Source organism: Macrobrachium nipponense, chromosome 24 (assembly GCF_015104395.2).
Source record: "Macrobrachium nipponense isolate FS-2020 chromosome 24, ASM1510439v2, whole genome shotgun sequence".
NCBI classification, from domain to species: Eukaryota; Metazoa; Arthropoda; class Malacostraca; order Decapoda; family Palaemonidae; genus Macrobrachium; species Macrobrachium nipponense.
This window is the reverse complement of record NC_061091.1, coordinates 44,757,403-44,779,202: the sequence shown is the minus strand read 5'-3', so window position 1 is coordinate 44,779,202 and position 21,800 is coordinate 44,757,403. Positions and strand designations below refer to the sequence as shown.

At 44.3% G+C, this 21,800-nt stretch overlaps 1 protein-coding gene across 2 annotated transcripts in view; it reads left to right on the top strand.

The window, feature by feature from the left end:
* LOC135205593 (uncharacterized) overlaps positions 1–21,800 on the top strand; it is a 514,233-nt gene that overhangs the window by 445,959 nt on the left and 46,474 nt on the right. For both annotated transcript variants that reach the window (XM_064236362.1, XM_064236363.1), the window contains exons 13-14: positions 19,887–20,006; positions 20,363–20,488. In XM_064236362.1, coding sequence (XP_064092432.1) covers positions 19,887–20,006; positions 20,363–20,488 — 246 coding nt within the window. The remainder of the gene's footprint in view (positions 1–19,886; positions 20,007–20,362; positions 20,489–21,800) is intronic.

Here is a 21,800-nt window from a genome sequence, read left to right as displayed (position 1 = left end):
GTGCCATAAGGTGCTGATAATAGAGTTATGCCGCCATAACATACCTAACATAGGCGCCGTTAACTGAAAATCGGCGCCATAAATCACTGAGCTTCAATTAATGGGGTTTTTTGCTGATCAGCATCCCACTGAGAATGGAACTACCACGATAACCGGGTACTGCCTGTATTGTCAAACCTTCCCCAGCGATAGTTAGCATACCAACCTGTTAGAAAGACCTGTGGTTTGCCGCTGTACCACTTATGAGTCAAGACTATCCATGCCACCTATCAGTGCACAGTGAAGTCGAATCTGTTTGAGCTTGTGGCAAGTGTTACTAGAGTGTAGGAAAAAATGGACCTTTGGGATGTCTGCCATGACCTTCTTGAAGGAATCCCATTTTTGGCCAGGATCGTCAGCTGTTTGTGTGATGGATTGTCCTCATCTAAGAGAGCCCAGTTTGCTAATAAGAGCTCCTAAAGCTAATGCAATCAAGATCATATACTTTAGCTTGTGAGTTGTAGTTGTATCAGGTACACTGATTTGATGGGCTGATTGAAGTCTTAACAATGTTGGGTAAGTAATTTTCACAGTACAGATGTTTAAGAAAATCTACTCATGAAGCTCTTGGCTTAAAAAGGAGAAACCTTAAACGACTTAACCTTCTACTGACTGGGCTAAAACAGCAGACAGTTTTGGAATGCATCTCTTCGCCTCTTGTTAAAGTAATAGGAACCAATGCCTGTTTGGCCAATTTGGGGCTGTGTATTAAGTAAGCTGTTCCTTAGTAGGTTAGGAGTTTAGTCCACACCTCAAAATCTGGAACAGTGTTGGAAAAGGGTATATCATCCTCCATTTGTTCCAGTCATATAGGAAGGCATCTCTTGATGTTGCTTGCCTGGTAGTTTGTAATTCTTATATGTGGCAAACAGGTTCACTTCCATTTGTGGAAGCATGTTGGGTATTTTCTGAAAGAATGGTTGGCTAACTTTACTCTATTGAGGTTGTTATTTTCCTTGATAGGGAGTCTTACTATTACATTTAGAGACCCTGTAAGATGAATTGCAGACAAGTACTACTTCCTTTCTTACCCCTTTGAAGGATGGCTAGCATTACCATATTGAGAAGAAGCGAGTATCATCCCGACCTCGTAATGTAGGACATTGCAATCATGTTGTCTTGAACCAACCAGATTTCTCTCTTCTGGAGGTTTGGGCTTTTTGAGAAACAAAAAGACAGCCATCAGCTCCAGGAAATTGATATGACAATCCCTCAGAGTAGCTGAACACCTCCCTTCCACCTGACGCTCCTCCCAATGTCCTCCCAACAAGGCATCAGTGTGTATTGTCATTCATACAGACTGAGGAGTCAAGGTGACATGTATTGCCAGAGATTCCTTCCTGGAACAAGGCCAAAGTATCTCCCCACCTTTTTTAATATTTTGATGAGGTAGGTCGTACATCTTGTTTGTTGCATGCAATAGCTAGAATGTATTCATATTCATTTTTTGTAATACAAATATTGGATCTATTATTGATGCAAATTGCCAGAAGCCCGTCATACGTTCTAACTGCCTTTTGGAAATTCCAGGCTGTGTAAGGCACGTTCTGAGGACTTGCCATATTCTGTGTTGAGTATGATGGGGAGAGATGAAATGTGAAAAGTATCCCAACACAGTCCCAGTTACTGAGTCTACTGGGTGTAAGGTGGGATTTGGCCAATTTATCATAAAACCTTTTGACAGTATAATCAGTTGACCACTGCTCTTAGGTTTTTCAAGTACACTGTTTTTGTTGGACCCCAGATTGATTAGTCGTCTAAGTGGGCCATTAGTTGTATTTCTGACTTCTCGTAGAACTACTGTTACTAGCTTTGTCAAATCTTAGGGCAATGTTTAGCCCACAGGGCATGACTTTGAATTTATAAATATCTTTCAGTATCCTGAGCCTCAGGATACAGATCTATAGTTGTCTAAGTCCCTTTTAGAACAATTGAACCCACTAGGGCAATAGTAGTGATTTGGAAAATTTAGCAAACAATGTGCTTGTTCCGTGTTAATAGATCTAAGGTCACTCTGTTTTGGAGGAATCCTTTTTTGGGGATACTATGAAATACATGCTTGGTGGCAAATATTCGCATGTATCTCTATGGCTCCCATTAACAAGGCCTTTCTGCATGTAACATTCCAGAGAGAAGCCTGGTTTTTTTGAAGAACCCCTTTACAGAAGGGAGAGGGGTGAGACTGTTTCCACCCCAGCCCGTTCAAAATTAAAGCTGTGTTCCCAAAGGGAAGACTTCAATTGCCTGTGGTGTCATTGAAGTCGACCCCCAACCATACCATTCCTATTGATATCCACCTCTTCCTCTGCCTCTGCCATTGATAGGCATTCCATTCGTTGTTTTTCCTTTTCCTATAAGAGGTCTTTGGACCTTGTGAAAAATATTTTCTTGCTGTTGTTATTGTGCTTTTGTGAGGCATCATCCCTCCTGAACACCTATCTGTTCTTTGGGGAAAAAAATTTTGGGGGTGGCTGAAGGCTTACCTTTTTAAGCGAGCCTTTTTGGGTTGGGTAAGGGGAAGTTTTGTGCTTCTGTTTCCTAAATTCCCTTTTTTCCCAGAAGAGAGTGCGTACTCTGTACAGTTCTTTTGGTGGGTTGCCTGTTAAGTTTTTTAACCACTACAAACTCCTCAAACAGGTCATTACAGAAAAGGTTATTATGTAATATTAAAGTTATATTGGGAATTGACTAGTTGGAGCCCTCCAATGTTTCCATTTCCAGTTTTATGAACCACCCTAGAAAGTCATAGGATGTTTGCCACAGGGTTATCATTAGGCTTAAACACAACAGCAACAATTGCCCTGGAACATTTTGGAAAACTTTTGATGGCAACTTCCAGCAAGGTGGTAGAGGTTATAATATTAAATAGGTGGATCATAGTATGAAATTCTACTGAGACTGTCACCTCTCAGATTCTTCTCATACGGGTTGTAAGTTGCAGTGTAGCTATAAATAAAGGAGGCTTTTCCCCTTCAGAAGGGAGCTGTAGTGTTACACATTCCTTGGTGGAGTTTTCCAAAGCTGGGCTAATAGAGACAAATGGTTTTAATTCTGCCATTGTCTCTGGTCTTTTAACTACAACAAAATTCTGAAAATCTGCCTTTACAAGATTAATAACTTTGAAAATGAAGAGACAGAAGGTTGGAAATCTTTGGGGAGCAACTTTGGTCCTGATAAAGGGTGTCTTCAATAGCGTTTAATGTTATAGACACAGGTAAGAAGACCATTTCTGTTAGTGGTCTTTCACATATACAGCTTCGATCATAGTTTTTCTCTTGATAATTAGATATTTACTATAAGGAGAGGAAATGCATACTGATACGTCTAACCAAGGATCATAATTATCATCAGGGATGAGTATTGGAGACCCTATCCTGTTTTGATTCGAAGTTTTGTATTCAGAACTGACCAATAGTGGTTTCATACCATAATTCCAACAGTAGACCTTAATTGGGCAGCTTTTGCATCCCCTCTTAACTTTTGGGTTGCAGTATGCAGTTTTGGCGGGATCACAAGCTTAAAAAACAAGCGGGTAAAATCCCCCCTCCACATAAACTTAATCAATCCGGCTACCAAACTCACCCTCAGTCAAACTTTCCTCTTTACACTACCAAATACACGCAGGACATTGACCTACCTACACAGAAAAAAAAAACACACACACACAAACACATGTACTCACCCAACTCCAGATACTCTGGGCTATGCTGTGCTGTCTGCCAGTGAAGGTCGCTGTGACACCAACAACCCAGGACCACTACCCCACAACTCAACAACACAATAACAAACAAGGAACACAACCACAACTCAACAACAAACAAGGAACACAACCACAACAAAAGACCACTGAACAAACAATCACTAAAACAAAACAAAAACACAAAAAGGCAACACACACAGACCCACTAACAACACCAAGGAATCATAATAGCTGACCAACAACAACCCTCAACAACTCACAACCACACCAAGAAACCACAACAGCCTCCAACAACAACAACAACCCTCAACCACAACAACTCACATATAACCCAACACGAAAAACCAAGCACAAGAAATCCAACGGCACAGGCACAACAACTCCAAAGCAAACAACATCAACTTAACAACTAAACAACAAATCAATAAAACTTAAAAACTTAACCGACTTTCAATGCCTTCAACAGACTGCTGCCGACACTAGTGACTATCACAGGCTCTAACCCAAGACTGCCTCCAAAACACAGAACTCTAACAGCTAACTCCAGCTGCACCAGCAGACAACCGAGAACTCACCAACAGCTAATTCAATTGTCAAGCCAACTGCCAACCACATCCTTACCACCGGATTCTCTTCCTGTTGAAACTTCACTAAACCCTGACAGCTCAAACCCACACAGGCTATATGTATCATTCCTCCGCTCAAAGTCATCCATATTACATGCCTTTTCCTTCATTTTTTCCCCCAACACTAACCCCTCTATCATGCAGTTCACGTTTCTCCCTTTCACTCCCTTTCCTTACCTCCTTCTGCTTTCTTCCATACTCAACCAACACTAACTGCCAATCTCCCAGACCCATATGCTCACTGATGCTCGGCTCACATTTATTCACTCCAAACCACTCACTCGTCACATTCTCCCGAACACACTGTCGTATACTAGAGGACCCACCCAACCAAATCCCCTTTTTACCTAGTTTCCCGAATTCCCAGCCTGACTCATCCTCTTCTGCCTACACACACTCGCCACATGACCTTCCATTCCACATTCAACACATTTTGCACGCTGTTCTTTACACATCCTATCATAATGCCCATTCTTCCCGCAGTTGCCGCAAACTATGTTCATATGGGTAGCCCGACATCCACTAGCTATATGCCCTACCTGTCTACACCTGTAACACTTAATATCCCTATCTTTCTTACACTCACTGACAAAATGCCCCATTTGCCTACGCCTGAAGCACGCTCCCAACGCCCACTGACGTTCGTTCTCCCTCTGTCATGGCTTACCACATCTGTAACACTGCTGTTCTCGCTCACAACTAACTGACCCTACTCTTCTGACACTTGCACTCCTATCTCTTTTAGGGCTAACTACACTCACATTACTTGCTCTAACGCTCCTATCAACCACTCACTCTGCCATTCGCCTCGGCCCTTCTAAAACTGCCTCCCTATAGCTCTTAAACTCTGGGATAACCTCAGCTACTTCAGTCCTAACACCAACACTTCTACTCTCTTTCAGACACCTAACTCAAAATCCTCTACTATTTCTAAAATAGACACGTAACTCATAATCCTCTACTATTTCTAAAATGTCATTCCATGTCAACCTTTCATTCACCCATCGCATTTTCTCCTTATATTTTAGATTCATAAACTCATACACTCAGGCACAGTTGCCAACAACTTTCGCATTAACTCCTTACATTCATTTATCCCTTCGTCCCCAAACTTTTTCCTGGCTAATGTTTCTAACCTACACACATACATCGACAACAACTCACCAACATTCATCTTGCCTCTTCAAAATCATGCTTTTTCCTACATCTAATGCTACTCCTCATCCTCTGCCTGTTCTACAATCCTAGCTTTCACACTCTCATATGGCGCACTCCCTACTCTCATCATTACCCCATATATATTCAACAAAAATCCTGTTAAAAAGCTACCCTACTCTTGCCCAGGCTTTCTTGTTATCCCCATACTTAGCCTCACAATACTTCTCATATTCCTTAAAAAAGTCCCCTATGTCCCTACTACCATATTCCTCATATTGTGCATATCGGGGTACCTCTCTCATATACACAGCCTTTCGTACTTCCTGCTCACTTTCACTCTCACTTTCGCTATTTCCAATCTGACCCTTCTTTCCCTCTTCCAAATACGTACAGTGAATCCACTTCGATACTCACATCCATACTCTTGACTACGCTCTTCTTACCCTTCTTCTTTCTACCCACCTGTTTCCACTCACTGCTATCCAAATCACTCTCAGCCCTTTCCCCAATGTATTCAGTCCTAGTCTCATCCTGTCCGTCACCCTTACTAGCCTTCTTTCCCTTAGTCTTCTTCTTTTCCTCAGTCCCCTTCTTATTCTTGTCCTCAGGTTTATCCTTATCCTGTGTCTTCCCCTTCTTTCCCCTACTTATCACAACCAAATCACCTTCGTCACTCGTACTCTCTTCAACTCACTCTTCCACTCACTCTTCCACTTTCTTTAACACTCCTGGCCCGTCACAAGACCCACTAGGCCTACCTCCTACAGGTGCCTCTCCTATGAACCCTTTCATCATCTCCTGCACTGCATACATCATTACTCTGAACTTTTCTTCCATTTTCTCAACCATTCTCTCTTCCAGTCCTTTCACCTCTTCTTTCATTTCCACTTTCGCACTCGTTAGCATTCCTCTCATTTCCTCTAACTCGCACTTCAGCTTCTCACACTCCACCCTCAACCTCTCATTCTCCACTTCCAATCTTTCCTTAGCTTCCCTCGCCAACCGCAACTCCTCTTTCAGCCTCTCCATCTCCTTCAACCCTTCCATCCTCACTTTCTCCACCAATCACACAACTCACTGCCCCAATCGTCTTGCAGCTGCCGCACCAACAGTCCCTGTTCGGGCGCCAAAAAATAATGTGGCGGGATCACAAGCTTAAAAAAAAAGTGGGTAAAATCCCCCCACATAAACTTAATCAATCTGGCTACCAAACTCACCCTCAGTCACACTTTTACACTACCGAATACTTGCAGGACAATTGACCTACCTTCACACTTAACAAAAAAACACAAACACATGTACTCACCCAACTCCAGATACTCCGGGCTATGCTGTGCTGTCTGCCAGTCAAGGTCGCTGAGACACCACCAACAACAACAACCAAGAGCCACAAACAACAACCCAGGACCACGACCCACAACTCAGCAACACAACAACAAATAAGGAACACGACCACGACTCAACAACACAGCAAACCAACAAGGAACACAACCACAACTCAACAACAAACAAGGAACACAACCACAACAAAAGACCAATGCACAAACAATCACTAACACAGAAAACAACACAAAAAGGCAACACACACACCCACCCACAACACCAAGGAATCACAACAGCTCACCAACAACAACCCTCAACAACTCACAACCACACCAAGAAACCACAACAGCCTCCAACAACAACAACAACAACAACCCTCAACCACAACAACTCACATATAACCCAACAGGAACTCACAAGCACAAGAAATCCAACAGCACAGGCACAACAACTCCAAAGCAAACAGCATCAACTAAACAACAAATCAATTAAACTTAAAAACTTAACCAACTTTCGATGCCTTCAACAGACTGCTGCCAATACCAGTGATTATCACAGGCTCTAACCCAAGACTGCCTCCAAAACACAGAACTAACAGCTAACTCCAGCTGCACCAGCAGACAACCGAGAACTCACCAACAGCCAATTCAATCGTCAACTATCCATCCAGCAATTATGCCCTCTCTCTCTCTCTCTCTCTCTCTCTCTCTCTCTCTCTCTCTCTCTCTCTCTCTCTCTCTCTCTCTCTCTCTCTCTCTGACACACACACAGACGTCAAATGGGACTCCATAACTCCTCCATACAATACCTTTACACTTTGTTGTACACTTTGTTGCTCATACATTGCCGTTCTGTGGCAATGACATTTTTTTATGTTATTCATAATTTCCTTACAGAATTCATCAAATACCAAAAATTGTGTATCCCTTCTGGGGGAGGTTGTATAACCTGACTGAGTACCTACAGCTGAGCTGCAACTGCCTATTCTCTAGGTGGCAGAGATCCTGGGTAATTTCCTGTGCCCAGGTTCACAACCTGGAACGAAGAGAACTGAGAATTGACCTGGGCCGAATTCTGGGTTTTCGCAACAAACTCAGGGACGAAGCTGAACCAGGCACTCAGTATGAGCGACAGTGAAGCTCGCTGACTCGCTTGGAGGAAGCAAGAGTGAGAAGACAAACTGTTTTCAGGGTGAGATCCCTATCAGATGCTAGGGGGATCGCTTCAAAGACCTGAAGACAGCAATGATGTCCCAGGGAGGAGGAGGCTTTGCCAATACCGGAGTGCAACCTTGTTCAAAGCACCATATGAGCATAGGAATTCCTCTGAGGAAGAAAGATTGATTCCCTTTAGTCTGAGACTTGGCTCAAGGCCGAGCGATATCCTTTTACTGACGAGATTGAAAGGAGCTTCTCTCTCCGGAGGTAGTAAGAACTCTGTAATCAAGGGGATAGACTACAAGAGGAGAACAGCCTCTCCGATGACACCAACAACAGAAGATGGCCCACTTGGTCTGATAGACAGAAGTTTAGGACTTCCTGAGGTATCCTGACATTGCTGTCGCAGCCTCTCATGAATAGCCTTTCGCTGTGAGCTGCTGGATAACCTCCATTCGTGAAGATGTAAAAAGCTCACCACGTTCTGGGAGATCCTCACATGTGGATGGCATAGGATGTCTGAGAGTGGCAGAAGCACTCACGAAGTCTCTACCAGCAGAAGTAGAAGGTCCGGGTACCATTCTACGTGAGGCCATTTCGGCACTACTAGTGTCATGGACAGGGCAGGTGTGGATTGCACTTGATTCAACACTTGCCTGATCAGGCAAAATGGTGGAAAAGCATAGACGTCGAGGCCATCCCAGGGGTGCTGGAATGTGTCCTTGAATGCCACCGCTGAATCTGGAACTGGAGAGCAGTAAATTGGCAAGTTCTGATTTAGAGAGGTAGCAAACAGGTCTATTGTTAGGGAACCCCACAGAGTCAAGATTTTGTTCACTATCTGAGGAGCCAAAGACCATTCGGAGCCAACAATCTGTGTCCTCCTGTTCAGATTGTCCACCACGATGTTCCGTTTGCCTGGAATGAACAGAGCTGTCAACCCTACCGAGTTGAGAGCTGCCCATTCATGAATTCTGCTAGTTGGCATAGCTGCAGACACACAGTACTGTTTTGACGGTTCACGTATGCCACTATAGTGGTGTTGTCGCTCATCAGCGCCACCGAGTGGCCTGTCAGAAGAGAGCTGAAGTGCTGGAGTGCCAGGAAGGCAGCTTGAAGTTCCAGCACGTTGATATGATCCTGATGTTCCTGGTTGGACCATAGGCCTGAAGCCAGGTGTTGCAGTAGGTGTGTGCCCTATCCTTCCTGGGATGCATCCATGAACAGGAGCAGATTAGGTGGACGAGACTGGAGAGGGGAGCCCCTTACAGACCTTACAGACCTTACATCTTTTTCGGGTTGCCCCAGGTCCCTCAGTGTGAGGCACCTCTAATGTCTACCAGAGAGTTGCTAATGCATCTTCTGGTATATTTTGCATATTCCAATCTTGGATGGTCTGGGATGCAGCTTGGATATTTGTCGAGCTTATTCTTAAACACATCTACGCTTACTCCTGATATATTCCTCAGATGAGCTTGCAACGCATTGAATAGACGCTGCATTGTCGATGCTGGTACGTAGTGGATTAATGTCCTGTGTGCTTTCCTTATTTTTTCTGGTATAGTTTTGGGCACTATTAATCTACCTCTACTTGCTCTTTCTGATATTTTTAGCTCCATGATGTTTTCGGCAATTCCTTCCATCTGTTTCCATGCTTGAAGTTCCAGCACGTTGATATGATCCTGATGTTCCTGGTTGGACCATAGGCCTGAAGCCAGGTGTTGCAGTAGGTGTGTGCCCTATCCTTCCTGGGATGCATCCATGAACAGGAGCAGATTAGGTGGACGAGACTGGAGAGGGGAGCCCCCTTACAGACCTTACAGACCTTACATCTTGTTCGTGGTTGCCCAGGTCCCTCAGTGTGAGGCACCTCTAATGTCTACCAGAGAGTTGCTAATGCATCTTCTGGTATATTTTGCATATTCCAATCTTGGATGGTCTGGGATGCAGCTTGGATATTTGTCGAGCTTATTCTTAAACACATCTACGCTTACTCCTGATATATTCCTCAGATGAGCTTGCAACGCATTGAATAGACGCTGCATTGTCGATGCTGGTACGTAGTGGATTAATGTCCTGTGTGCTTTCCTTATTTTTTCTGGTATAGTTTTGGGCACTATTAATCTACCTCTACTTGCTCTTTCTGATATTTTTAGCTCCATGATGTTTTCGGCAATTCCTTCCATCTGTTTCCATGCTTGAAGTTCCAGCACGTTGATATGATCCTGATGTTCCTGGTTGGACCATAGGCCTGAAGCCAGGTGTTGCAGTAGGTGTGTGCCCTATCCTTCCTGGGATGCATCCATGAACAGGAGCAGATTAGGTGGACGAGACTGGAGAGGGGAGCCCCTTACAGACCTTACAGACCTTACATCTTGTTCGGGTTGCCCCAGGTCCCTCAGTGTGAGGCACCTCTAATGTCTACCAGAGAGTTGCTAATGCATCTTCTGGTATATTTTGCATATTCCAATCTTGGATGGTCTGGGATGCAGCTTGGATATTTGTCGAGCTTATTCTTAAAACACATCTACGCTTACTCCTGATATATTCCTCAGATGAGCTTGCAACGCATTGAATAGACGCTGCATTGTCGATGCTGGTACGTAGTGGATTAATGTCCTGTGTGCTTTCCTTATTTTTTCTGGTATAGTTTTGGGCACTATTAATCTACCTCTACTTGCTCTTTCTGATATTTTTAGCTCCATGATGTTTTCGGCAATTCCTTCCATCTGTTTCCATGCTTGAAGTTCCAGCACGTTGATATGATCCTGATGTTCCTGGTTTGGACCATAGGCCTGAAGCCAGGTGTTGCAGTAGGTGTGTGCCCTATCCTTCCTGGATGCATCCATGAACAGGAGCAGATTAGGTGGACGAGACTGGAGAGGGGAGCCCCTTACAGACCTTACAGACCTTACATCTTGTTCGGGTTGCCCCAGGTCCCTCAGTGTGAGGCACCTCTAATGTCTACCAGAGAGTTGCTAATGCATCTTCTGGTATATTTTGCATATTCCAATCTTGGATGGTCTGGGATGCAGCTTGGATATTTGTCGAGCTTATTCTTAAACACATCTACGCTTACTCCTGATATATTCCTCAGATGAGCTTGCAACGCATTGAATAGACGCTGCATTGTCGATGCTGGTACGTAGTGGATTAATGTCCTGTGTGCTTTCCTTATTTTTTCTGGTATAGTTTTGGGCACTATTAATCTACCTCTACTTGCTCTTTCTGATATTTTTAGCTCCATGATGTTTTCGGCAATTCCTTCCATCTGTTTCCATGCCTGAATTATCATGTAGCTTTCTCTTCTCCTTTCTAGACTATATAATTTTAAAAATTGTAGTCTTTCCCAGTAGTCAAGATCCTTAACTTCTTCTATTCTAGCTGTAAAGGATGTCCCAGCAACTGTTGCCACTGATGTGCTGGCAGCTGGGACTGTCGAAGGAAGGGCAGAATGACACTTCGGAAGCGTTCCAGTTTTTCCAGTGTCTGAAAGGCTCTCCCTGCAACAGTGTTGAGAATCATACGGAGATACACCAGTTGTTGAGAGGGTTCTAGAGAGGACTTCTTGCAGTTCACCATGATCCCCAGATTATGACAAAACGCCAGAACCCTGTCTTGGTGGAGACGAAGCAGTTCCATCGATGGTGCCAGTATCAGCCAATCATCTAGGTAACGCAATAGACGAATGCCCTGGCGGAAAGACCAAAACACCGAACCTTGACGCTCTCTTCACAGATGTTGCAGCTCGAAAAAACCATGATTTTGAGACTCCACAGCAGCCTGACAAGCAAGCGGACATGGTCCATCAGCTCCATGACCTTGTTTTGTTAGGAGGTAAGGCTATCGAGTTCTTAATCCACCAGCTTGCCAACCTCTGAGCCAACCTGGTGTTTAAGCACAGGGACGCCATCTCATCAAGGCTTGATCGAGCCTTGGACCCTCAGGATGTGACCGACCTGAGGAATGCCTCGTTTCAGGGATCCACCCTCTTTTCATCTTCGGGTGTAAAAGAGGTGATCAGAAACTTCGGGAGAGCGAGCCAGGATTCTTTGCTGCACCTCGTAGCATCCTTCCATCGGCCCCAACCTCCTGCTGTTTCTACTGCCTCCACCACTCGGCGGCCAAGAGGTCAGCAGCCCTTTTCGACCAGGGGTGGTTGATGGCGAGGCAAGCATGGCCAAAGGAAGAGAGTCCGCCGCGATTGGTGAGGAGGGCACTCCCTCCACTCTGCCACCTATGGGGGGATGCCTGCAAGCCAGATGGACGAGGTGGCAGTACCATGAGGCGGAGGGTTGGATGCTGACTGTCCCTTGACACTGGTATCGCGTCCCTTTCATCAACTCTCCCTGTCCTCTGATTCGACCCCCAAAGACATCATCATCCTATCGTCAGGGATTGACGAAGTATCTCGCCTTTCAGGTGGAAGTCCAGGACATGCTGGGGAAGGACTCTCTCGAGGAGGTCCTCGACGAGTCTTTAGGCTTTTTCAGTCAACTCTTTCTTGTAAAGAAAATGTCTGGAGACCAGTCATCGACCTCTCAGCCCTGAACAAGTTTGTTCAGCAAATGCTGTTCAGGATGGAGACCCCCAGCATGGTCAGACAGGCCATTCATCCTCTGGATTACATGGTGACGATCGACCTAAAAAATGCATACTTCTAGATTCCAATCCATCCATTACCCAGGAAGTATCTTTGTCTTACTGTAGTGGACAGAGTGTTACAATTCCAGGTCCTATGTTTTGGTCTTTCCGCCAGGGCATTCGTCTATTGCATTACCTAGACGATTTGCTGATACTGGCACCATCGATGGAACTGCTTCGTCTCCACCAAGACAGGGCTCTGGTGTTTTGTCACAATCTGGGGATCATGGTGAACTGCAAGAAGTCCTCTCTAGAACCCTCTCAACGACTGGTGTATCTCGGTATGATCCTCAACACCGTTGCAGGGAAAGCCTTTCCGACACCTGAAGAACTGGAATGCTTCCGAAGTGTCGTTCTGCCCTTCCTTCGACAGTTCCAGCAACCAACACATCAGTGACAACAGTTGCTGGGACATCTTGCCTTGCTGAAACTCCTTGTTCCAAATGGTCGGATGCACCTTCGATCCTTTCAGTGGGGTCTGAAGAATCGTTGGTTGCAAAGTCAGGATTCTCCTCATGATCTAGTCCCAGTGGAGGAGAACATGCGCTCCGATTGCAAGTGGTGGCTGGATGACACGAACCTGTTGAGGGCTCCCCTCTCCAGTCTTGTCCACCTAATCTGCTCCTGTTCATGGATGCATCCAAGGAAGGATGGGGCGCACACCCACTGCAACACCTGGCTTCAGGCCTATGGTCCAACCAGGAACATCGGGATCATATCAACGTGCTGGAACTTCAAGCTGCCTTTCTGGCACTCCAGCACTTCAGCTCTCTTCTGACAGGTCACTCGGTGGCGCTGATGAGCGACAACACCACTGTAGTGGCATACGTGAACTGTCAAGGCAGTACTGTGTGTCTGCAGCTATGCCAACTAACAGTGCAAATTCACGAATGGGCAGCTCTCAACTCGGTAGGGTTGACAGCTCTGTTCATTCCAGGCAAACGGAACATTGTGGTGGACAATCTGAGCAGTAGGACACAGATTGTTGGCTCCGAATGGTCTTTGGCTCCTCAGATAGCGAACAGAGTCTTGACTTTGTGGGGTTCCCCAACAATAGACCTGTTCGCTACCTCTCTAAATCAGAACTTGCCAAATTACTGCTCTCCAGTTCCAGATTCGGCGGTGGCATTCAAGGACACGTTCCAGCACCTCTGGGATGGCCTCGACGTCTATGCTTTTCCACCATTTTGCCTGATCAGGCAAGTGTTGAATCAAGTGCAATCCACACCTTCCCTGTCCATGACGCTAGTAGCGCCGAAATGGCCTCACGTAGAATGGTACCCGGACCTTCTACTTCTACTGGTAGAGACTTCGTGAGTGCTTCTGCCACTCTCAGACTTCCTATGCCAACCACATGTGAGGATCTTCCAGAACGTGGTGAGCTTTTTACATCTTCACGCGTGGAGGTTATCTTGCTGACATTGAGAAACAGAGATCTGTTGGAGCCAAAATTTTTGTTTCCTGGGACTGAGCTCAAAAATGCGATAGACCGGCGCCCGGCTGACACCAAAGACAGACTGGTGCACCAGGCCATGCCTAAGTCAGATTCTTGTCCTCGGAGACATCCAGCTCCTCCTCCTCCTGTCCTGCAGCAGTCAAGAAGATCATCGCCTGGTAGGCCGTCAAGGAGTTCGATTTCAGAAGGGCCTTCCCGTTTGACTCAGCCTAGGTCAGAGGACCAACATCCCTTTCACTCATGTTCCTTTAAGCCAAGAAGGGGCCCAAGGGGCAGAGGTAAAGGAGGCCGTCTTTAGGTTAGGCACCTCTCCCTCTCCTGTGCCACGGTTGTGGGGGTGCCTGGCGGGCTACTGGGCCAAGTGGCAGAGTTATGGGGTGGAGAAGTGGGTGGTAGATGTCCTTTGGGTGGGGTACCTACTGCCATTCGACTTCTCTCCTCCTCTGTCGGGCAAGCCGCAGCTCAGGAAGACATATCCTCCAGATTCTCTGAAGTTCTTGGCTCTTTGGGAGGAAGTGCAGAAGATGCTGGACAAGGATGTGATAGAGGAAGTGGTGCGTCCATCTCCAGGGTTTTACAGTCACATCTTCTTGGTGCCCAAGGCATCGGGAGGGTGGAGACCTGAGATCAACTTATGCACCTTGAATCACTTCATCAGGAAGACATGGTTCAAAATGGAGACCCCGCGTTCAGTGTTTACAGCTGTGTGGGAAGGGGACTTCATGCTGTCGATAAACTTAAGGGACGCATACTGTACTTCCAAATCCCTTGTCATCTGACGTCCATTCGACTTCTCTCCTCCTCTGTCGGGCAAGCCGCAGCTCAGGAAGACATATCCTCCAGATTCTCTGAAGTTCTTGGCTCTTTGGGAGGAAGTGCAGAAGATGCTGGACAAGGATGTGATAGAGGAAGTGGTGCGTCCATCTCCAGGGTTTTACAGTCACATCTTCTTGGTACCCAAGGCATCGGGAGGGTGGAGACCTGAGATCAACTTATGCACCTTGAATCACTTCATCAGGAAGACATGGTTCAAAATGGAGACCCCGCATTCAGTGTTTGCAGCTGTTTGGGAAGGGGACTTCATGCTGTCGATAAACTTAAGGGACGCATACTGTACTTCCAAATCCCTTGTCATCTGACTTCCAGGAAGTTCATTTGCTTCTCCCTTGGAGACAAGGTCTTCGAGTTCAAAGTCCTATGGTTCGGGCTCACAACAGCCCCTCAAGTGTTCACAAGTGTCTTCTCTCTCGTGTCAAGTTGGGCCCATGCTCAGGGGATCTGTTTGCTGAGGTACCTAGACGATTGGTTGATCTTGGCAATTTCCAGGGAAAAGCTTCTGAAGAACAGGGATCGTCTACTTCGGTTCTGTCTGGAACTGGGCATATTAGTCAACCAGGAAAAGTCGAACCTTGTACCCAGTCAAAGGATTCTCTACCTGGGCATGGTCATCAATACGACAGTTGCAAAAGTTTTCCTGTCGGATCAGAGATTGGAGAAGTTGCGAGTGGTGGTGCGTGACTTCCTGTCGGAACCACATCAGTCAGCTCATCAGTGGCAGGTTCTTCTGGGAGTGTTGTCTTCCCTAGAGAAGCTGGTCCCTCATGGGCGTTTTCATCTACGGTCTCTGCAATGGAGACGGAGAATTCTGGTCTCCAGCGGGGAACTCACCCCTGTTAAAGGTTCCTCTGTTTCTGGAAGTGAGAGAAGACCTTCGTTGGTGGTTGGACGACTGGAATCTCTGGAAGGGTGTCCCTCCGCGTTCTCTTCCACCGGACTTCCTTCTGTTCCCAGATGCCTCCCTCGCAGGTTGGGGGCCTCATTTAGGCAGCCTCATCACTTCAGACATTTGGAGTTAGGAGGACAAACAGCAAGGCAGCCTTCCTGGGTGTGAAGGAGTTTTGGGAGAAGGTAGAATGTCATTCTGTTGTTCTCATGCCGTACAACACCACGGTGGTAGCCTATGTGAACAAGCAGGGAGACCTGGTTTCTTTTCAACTTCGCTCCTTGACTGTCGAGGTTCACCAGTGGCCGGTCAGCAATTCAGTAGAGCTCTCAGCCAGGTATATCCCAGGCAAATGGAATGTGGTCGCAGACAAACTCAGTCATCGGGATCAGATCCTAGGCACAGAGTGGTCCCTTCATCAAGTGGTAGCAGACAAGCTCTTCCAGATTTGGGGGAGATTCATGCTGGACCTTTTTGCGACTCGCTTTAACAGGAAGCTGGAGATATTCTGTTCAGTGTTCCCAGATCCTTTAGCATTAGCAGAGTATGCGTTCCAACATCCCAGGGACAACCTGGAGGTGTATGCCTTCCCTTCGTTTTGTTTGATCTGTCAAGTTCTGAACAGGCTAATGAGTTCACAGGGTTTCAGGATGACTTTGGTAGCCCCTCTGTGTTCTCAGGCGGAATGGTTCCCAGATCTGCTGTCGTTGTTGTCAGAAGTTCCGAGGGAAATTCCCCCTTGGCGACATCTGTGTCAGCCGCATGCAGAAAGGTTTCACCAGTCAGTAGAATCCCTGTCTCTTCATGGTTGGAGGCTGTCAAGTATCTCCTTCGAGTGAGAGGCTTTTCTCAGAGAACAGCAGGGCATATGTCCAGCAGTCTCAGAAAGTCAACCTCTGTGGTTTATCAAGGCAAATAAGCGATCTACTGTGATTGGTATCGTAACAGGGTTTTTCTCCACTCGCAATCTCAGTTCAGCGAATAGCAGACTTTTTAACCTTCCTTAGAGTCCATATGAGCCCTTGCAATGCTCATCTGACAGGAACTTGATGCTCATGACAGTTTTCCTTCTGGCCTTGGCATCTTCTAAGAGGGTAGGAGAGCTCCACGGTCTAAGCTATGATGTGAAGCACACCAGGGGTGGGGGGTCGGCGTCCGAATTTGTCCCGGAATTCGTGGCCAAGACTCAAAATTCCTCTGTGCACGATGACAGGTTCACTTCGTTTTCCATTCCATCACTGAATGACTTTGTGGGTGGTGAAGCTCAAGAGCTTTTGTTGTGCCCTGTCCAGGCCATGTGTTGCTATCTTAAAAGGACTTGGCACCTTAGACCTGGCTGCCACAGACTTTTTGTTAGCACAGGCCGTACAAAGAAAGAGGTGTTTAAGAATATTATCTCTTTGGATACGGGAAGCCATCAGACAGGCATACTTGTCTCTTGATGATTCCACCACCACGTCTGTGCAGGCTAGAGCACATGACGTTAGAGGTATTGGTCCCTCTCTGGCTTTCAAAAAGAACTTGGCTGTACATAGAGTGCAGAGCGCTGGTACTTGGTTATGGCTGTACATAGAGTGCAGAGCACTGGTACTTGGTTATGCCAGTCCACGTTCACCTCTTTCTATCTTAAGGATGTTGCCCACAGATCTACGGATACATTTTCCCTGGGTCCTGTGGTGGCTGCCCAACAGGTTGTGTAACTCTTAGTTGCCCTTAACAGGGCACTTTTGTATCTTACCTCAGATGATTGTGTGGGTGAGAGAATGAGTGAGTTGGCTGGTCTCCTTCTTTCTCATGTACCTTTCCTTCTTCCTTTGGGCGGGTTAAGGAATAGACACATCATTCGCTGGACTGCTCTGATACAGGTGAGTAAGGTAGTCGTACTGATAGTGTGGTCGCTTAATATACTGATAATAAACCCTTTATTCGGTAGCTTATGCTCCACCCTTTGGCAAGGAGGAGTTGGGAGTAGTACAAACCCTGGTGTATTGGTTTGCTATTGGACAGTCAAAGTTTCTCTTTGGTTCCCTATTACAATGATTCTCCCATATATCATTGTACGTCACTCAGGGTCTGAGTGGTTAGATATTAATTTATCTAGCTTCTCAACAGGCTTCAGTCCCTCTCCAGAAGTCATTTCTTCTGGAAGCTGGACTGGTGGGTAGGCCCCCAGCCGGTTTAGGATGTCTTGTACCTCCCTCCAAGTATGAATCTATCCTATTGTTAAGACTGAAGGTTTGTTTGCGTATGACAAATTTTCTAAGACAATTTGTATTTTTCATAGCTACAAATCTGAGGTCTTAACGGTATACTGCCCGCCTCTAGCTGCCCCTCTGTTTGTTAAGACATCCTGAGTTGGGAAAGACTGACACGGTGGTGTAGGTGCGTGGTCTTTGACCACTCGTCACCTGATCTATGCATGCGTTGCCAGATATCACAAGATTCCTTGCTTTCATCTGCTTTTTAACCAGATCCAGCTAGGCGCTAGAAATTATCCTACTTTTAAGACCTCGGGTTTGTAGCTATGAAAAATACAAATTGTCTTAGAAAATTTGTCATATTACTGGGTAAGTATGATTAAAACTTTTTATTTTAAAAATATCATATTTATGTAGTATATTTTGTTGCAAATACGGGGAAAAATGGTAGATACTAATTGCCTTTTGCATAAAGTTTTCAGTTTAAAGCTGGTTGTTGTTTCTAAGCATACACTGATTGTTTACATTTATGTGGTTTATGTGGTATTGACCAGGTTAGGTGAGGAATGGTCTGAAATTGCCCTTTTACTTGCAATTATCAAGATTTTGTCATCATCCACATGCTCCTTGGCTCCATTAATTTGGATAATTGAGGGTTTACTTTATTTAACAAGATGATGGGATTACTAAGATGAGGAGAATAGCCCAAAGTTATCTGGACTATCGGAAATGTGATTTACACGAGACGAGATTTACATACGATGAAATCATGTTTAGCAGACAAAATTTCATCACATAATATGGAAGCTTAATCTGTATGCCTGTGTATGTGTTTATGTTTTCATGTGGCATTTCATCAATGTTGTCATTACCTTCTCCACATGCTGTGTGCATTCGTGTGTGTTTCTTAGCATGATATAACTTTTACCAATTTTCTTTATTGGTTCTCTTGATTTATTGTACAGAATTTCATTACAAGCTTAGTTCATTATAAGTATGATTAGCACACAGATCATAAAAAGAGAATTTTTCATCAGAGTTGATATTTCATCTGTAATGAACATAAAATTATTTAAAATGTAAAATTGTTGAAGCCTTGGTGCCACCAGCCAGCACATGAGTGTGTGCTTTCGTGCTTACCCAATGCATATGATTATAATTATTCTTGGGTTGTAAAAGTAAAAAATGAGAATATGCCAGGGAAACTGCTCCCCAGCTCCACCCACCTTCCAAAACATCAACCTCTTTGAATTAGTTCTTTACACAGCCTTATTGCCTCACCTCTCCCATGGTTCCCAGCCCTCTGACCCTGCCCCCCCCCCCCCCCCCCACTGAAAACTTCTTTAGGCCTCCATCACCCCTCAGAACCCTTTCTTAGTCTGTTTATGAGTGTAAGCAGTATTACCAACATTTTCCTGAGGCCTCACAACATTGCCAATCATCAGAAAATGGTTTTTTCAAATTTAAGAAAAATTTATGTCAAATCTTTGGGGCCTTTGTCCCTGGTTTTGAGGTGTTTAATAATTATGAGTTCTAGATAATGAAGGTCCGGATAATCAAGGGGTTACTACTTTGTAAATGAATGATTTCACATAGATTGACATTATTTTGCAAGATTATCAAAGTGAAGCTGTTAAATGACTTCTTGAAATCAACAGTGCTGTCAGATGGGGATTTTTAATTCCCATACACTGCACATTATGTGTTGACAGATATTTAAACTATGTAACTCATGTCTTTCCTTAAACCAGCTTGTTCATCTTATAAGATTTTTTTATTTACATTAAAACTGACAAGTGAAATATGTTTTACAGTATTTGTATCAGCTGTATTTTTGTTAATGCATTATATCCTTATAACAGGTGAACCCGACATGTTTTATAATGACAGCTGGGAAAATTTGTATGTTGAAGGGCTTGGAAATACTCTCAACTTCTTAAGTGGAGCTGTTACTAATTTCTATAAACTCCCTAACATGAAATGTAAGTAATTTGCATGAAATTTCTTTAATTGTAGTTTCATTAGAATTTTCAAATACTCATTTCAGTTAGTTGATTATTATTAGGCCCTAATATTTAAGCCTATACTTCTGTAACTTAGGTTTCAAATTGGTCCTTTTTATTAGTTTACCTTCATGGTGTGATGGATTAAAGCATAGTTTTTTTAGTAAATAAGCTCCCAGCTCAGTCATTTTCATTTGGTACCTTCATGGTGTAAGGTCCACACCCTGTTGACAGTTATTGCTCAGGCATAGTGATATAGTTTTAATCTTCATCAAGTAATGAATTGTAGTTTAAATTGACTTGCTAAAGATCACCTTTTTCCCTTTTCTATGCAGGTCCTCAAGTGTTGTTGATAACTCCTTCACAATATATGGCAGATTTGTATTTGAACTGCATATCAGATCTTACTGCTTCATGTAATCAGAAGGCTGTTAAAATGGAATATAAAACAAGTTGTTGTAGTAAGTATTTTTAAATACTTTAGATTTTTTTTAGAACTAAATGTACAGTAAATGTCATGTCATTGCAATCATAGATATGATACTGAGTTTTATTAGATTGATTAGATGTCTTTGTCAAGACCACCACTATGTTAGCAGCATTCACTTCGGGGTGTGACATCCCTGTCTATGTGAGTTGGGGTAGACAAGGGTTTAGCCTTGGTAGGCAACTCTTCTAGGAGAAGGACACTGAAATCAAACCAGTGGGTGGAAGGGACCCTTTAGCCTTGGTGGGAAACCCTTCAAAGAAAAGGTTCCTCTGAATACAAACCTTGTTCTCCAACTTTGGGCTGTGCCATGGCCATTGTACTTTGGCCTTCCATGGTCTTGCATTTGAGTTCCCTGTCTTAAGGGTAAAATCAGGCATTTATCTTCTGTTTTGTTCACTTTACTGTTTTATCACCGGGTGTAGGATAGACTGATGAAAAAGCAAAAGTTGCTTGGTGAAATATCAAGAAAGGGTCTTCTTCTTTATCTAATCTTTTCCTTCTCAGCTCTTTATAATTCCCAAATCCATCCTGACAGCCCTACCCCAATTGTTGTGGCAGACCTGTTGAGTTTCATTTTTTGTCTTACAAGGTTTCCCGGCTCCACCTTGTTGAAAAGTTGCTTCCTGTACTTTTTGAATGACATATGGTCTTCTTTATTCATCCTTATAGTAAAATTATTGTAAATTATATAAATGCTGTTGTTCATTGTGTTGTTTGTTGTTTTGTTGATTCTTTCTATATTGTTGTTACTATTAATTCATTTATTAGTTTTGCTTCAAATTTTATGTTGTTAATTTTAATTCTTTCAGGAGACATTGAGTTGAACCCTGTGCCTTCTGCTCAGTACGATGAGAAAAATTTCAGAGTACTGTACTCAAATATTTGAGCTTAATTTCAAATTTTCTTGCTGTCTAGAGTTGTGCCTGTAACTACGATTTGGTATTTTTATTTGAGACACTTCTCTGTAGTGACAAGTCAGAAGTTGAATTCTTAATCCAAGGGTTTGATAGCCCTGGCTATTTATCATTGTAACATCTGACATGTGCACAGTATGGCTGTATACCCTAGTTCTGGGCGGCCTATTTATTGTCAGAAAAATTTGGAGTGTTCTACAATGTTTATGTATTTGTTGTCTACTGCATTCCAGATATTGATGATTCCATATATGATTGTCTTTCAGAGAGGATTAGTATGGCCAGTCGAAAGATTCTAAAGCTTCATTCGTTATTTGTGAGGACTGAAGTACAAAGCACAGTGAGTTGCTTAATTCAAATCCCACAGAT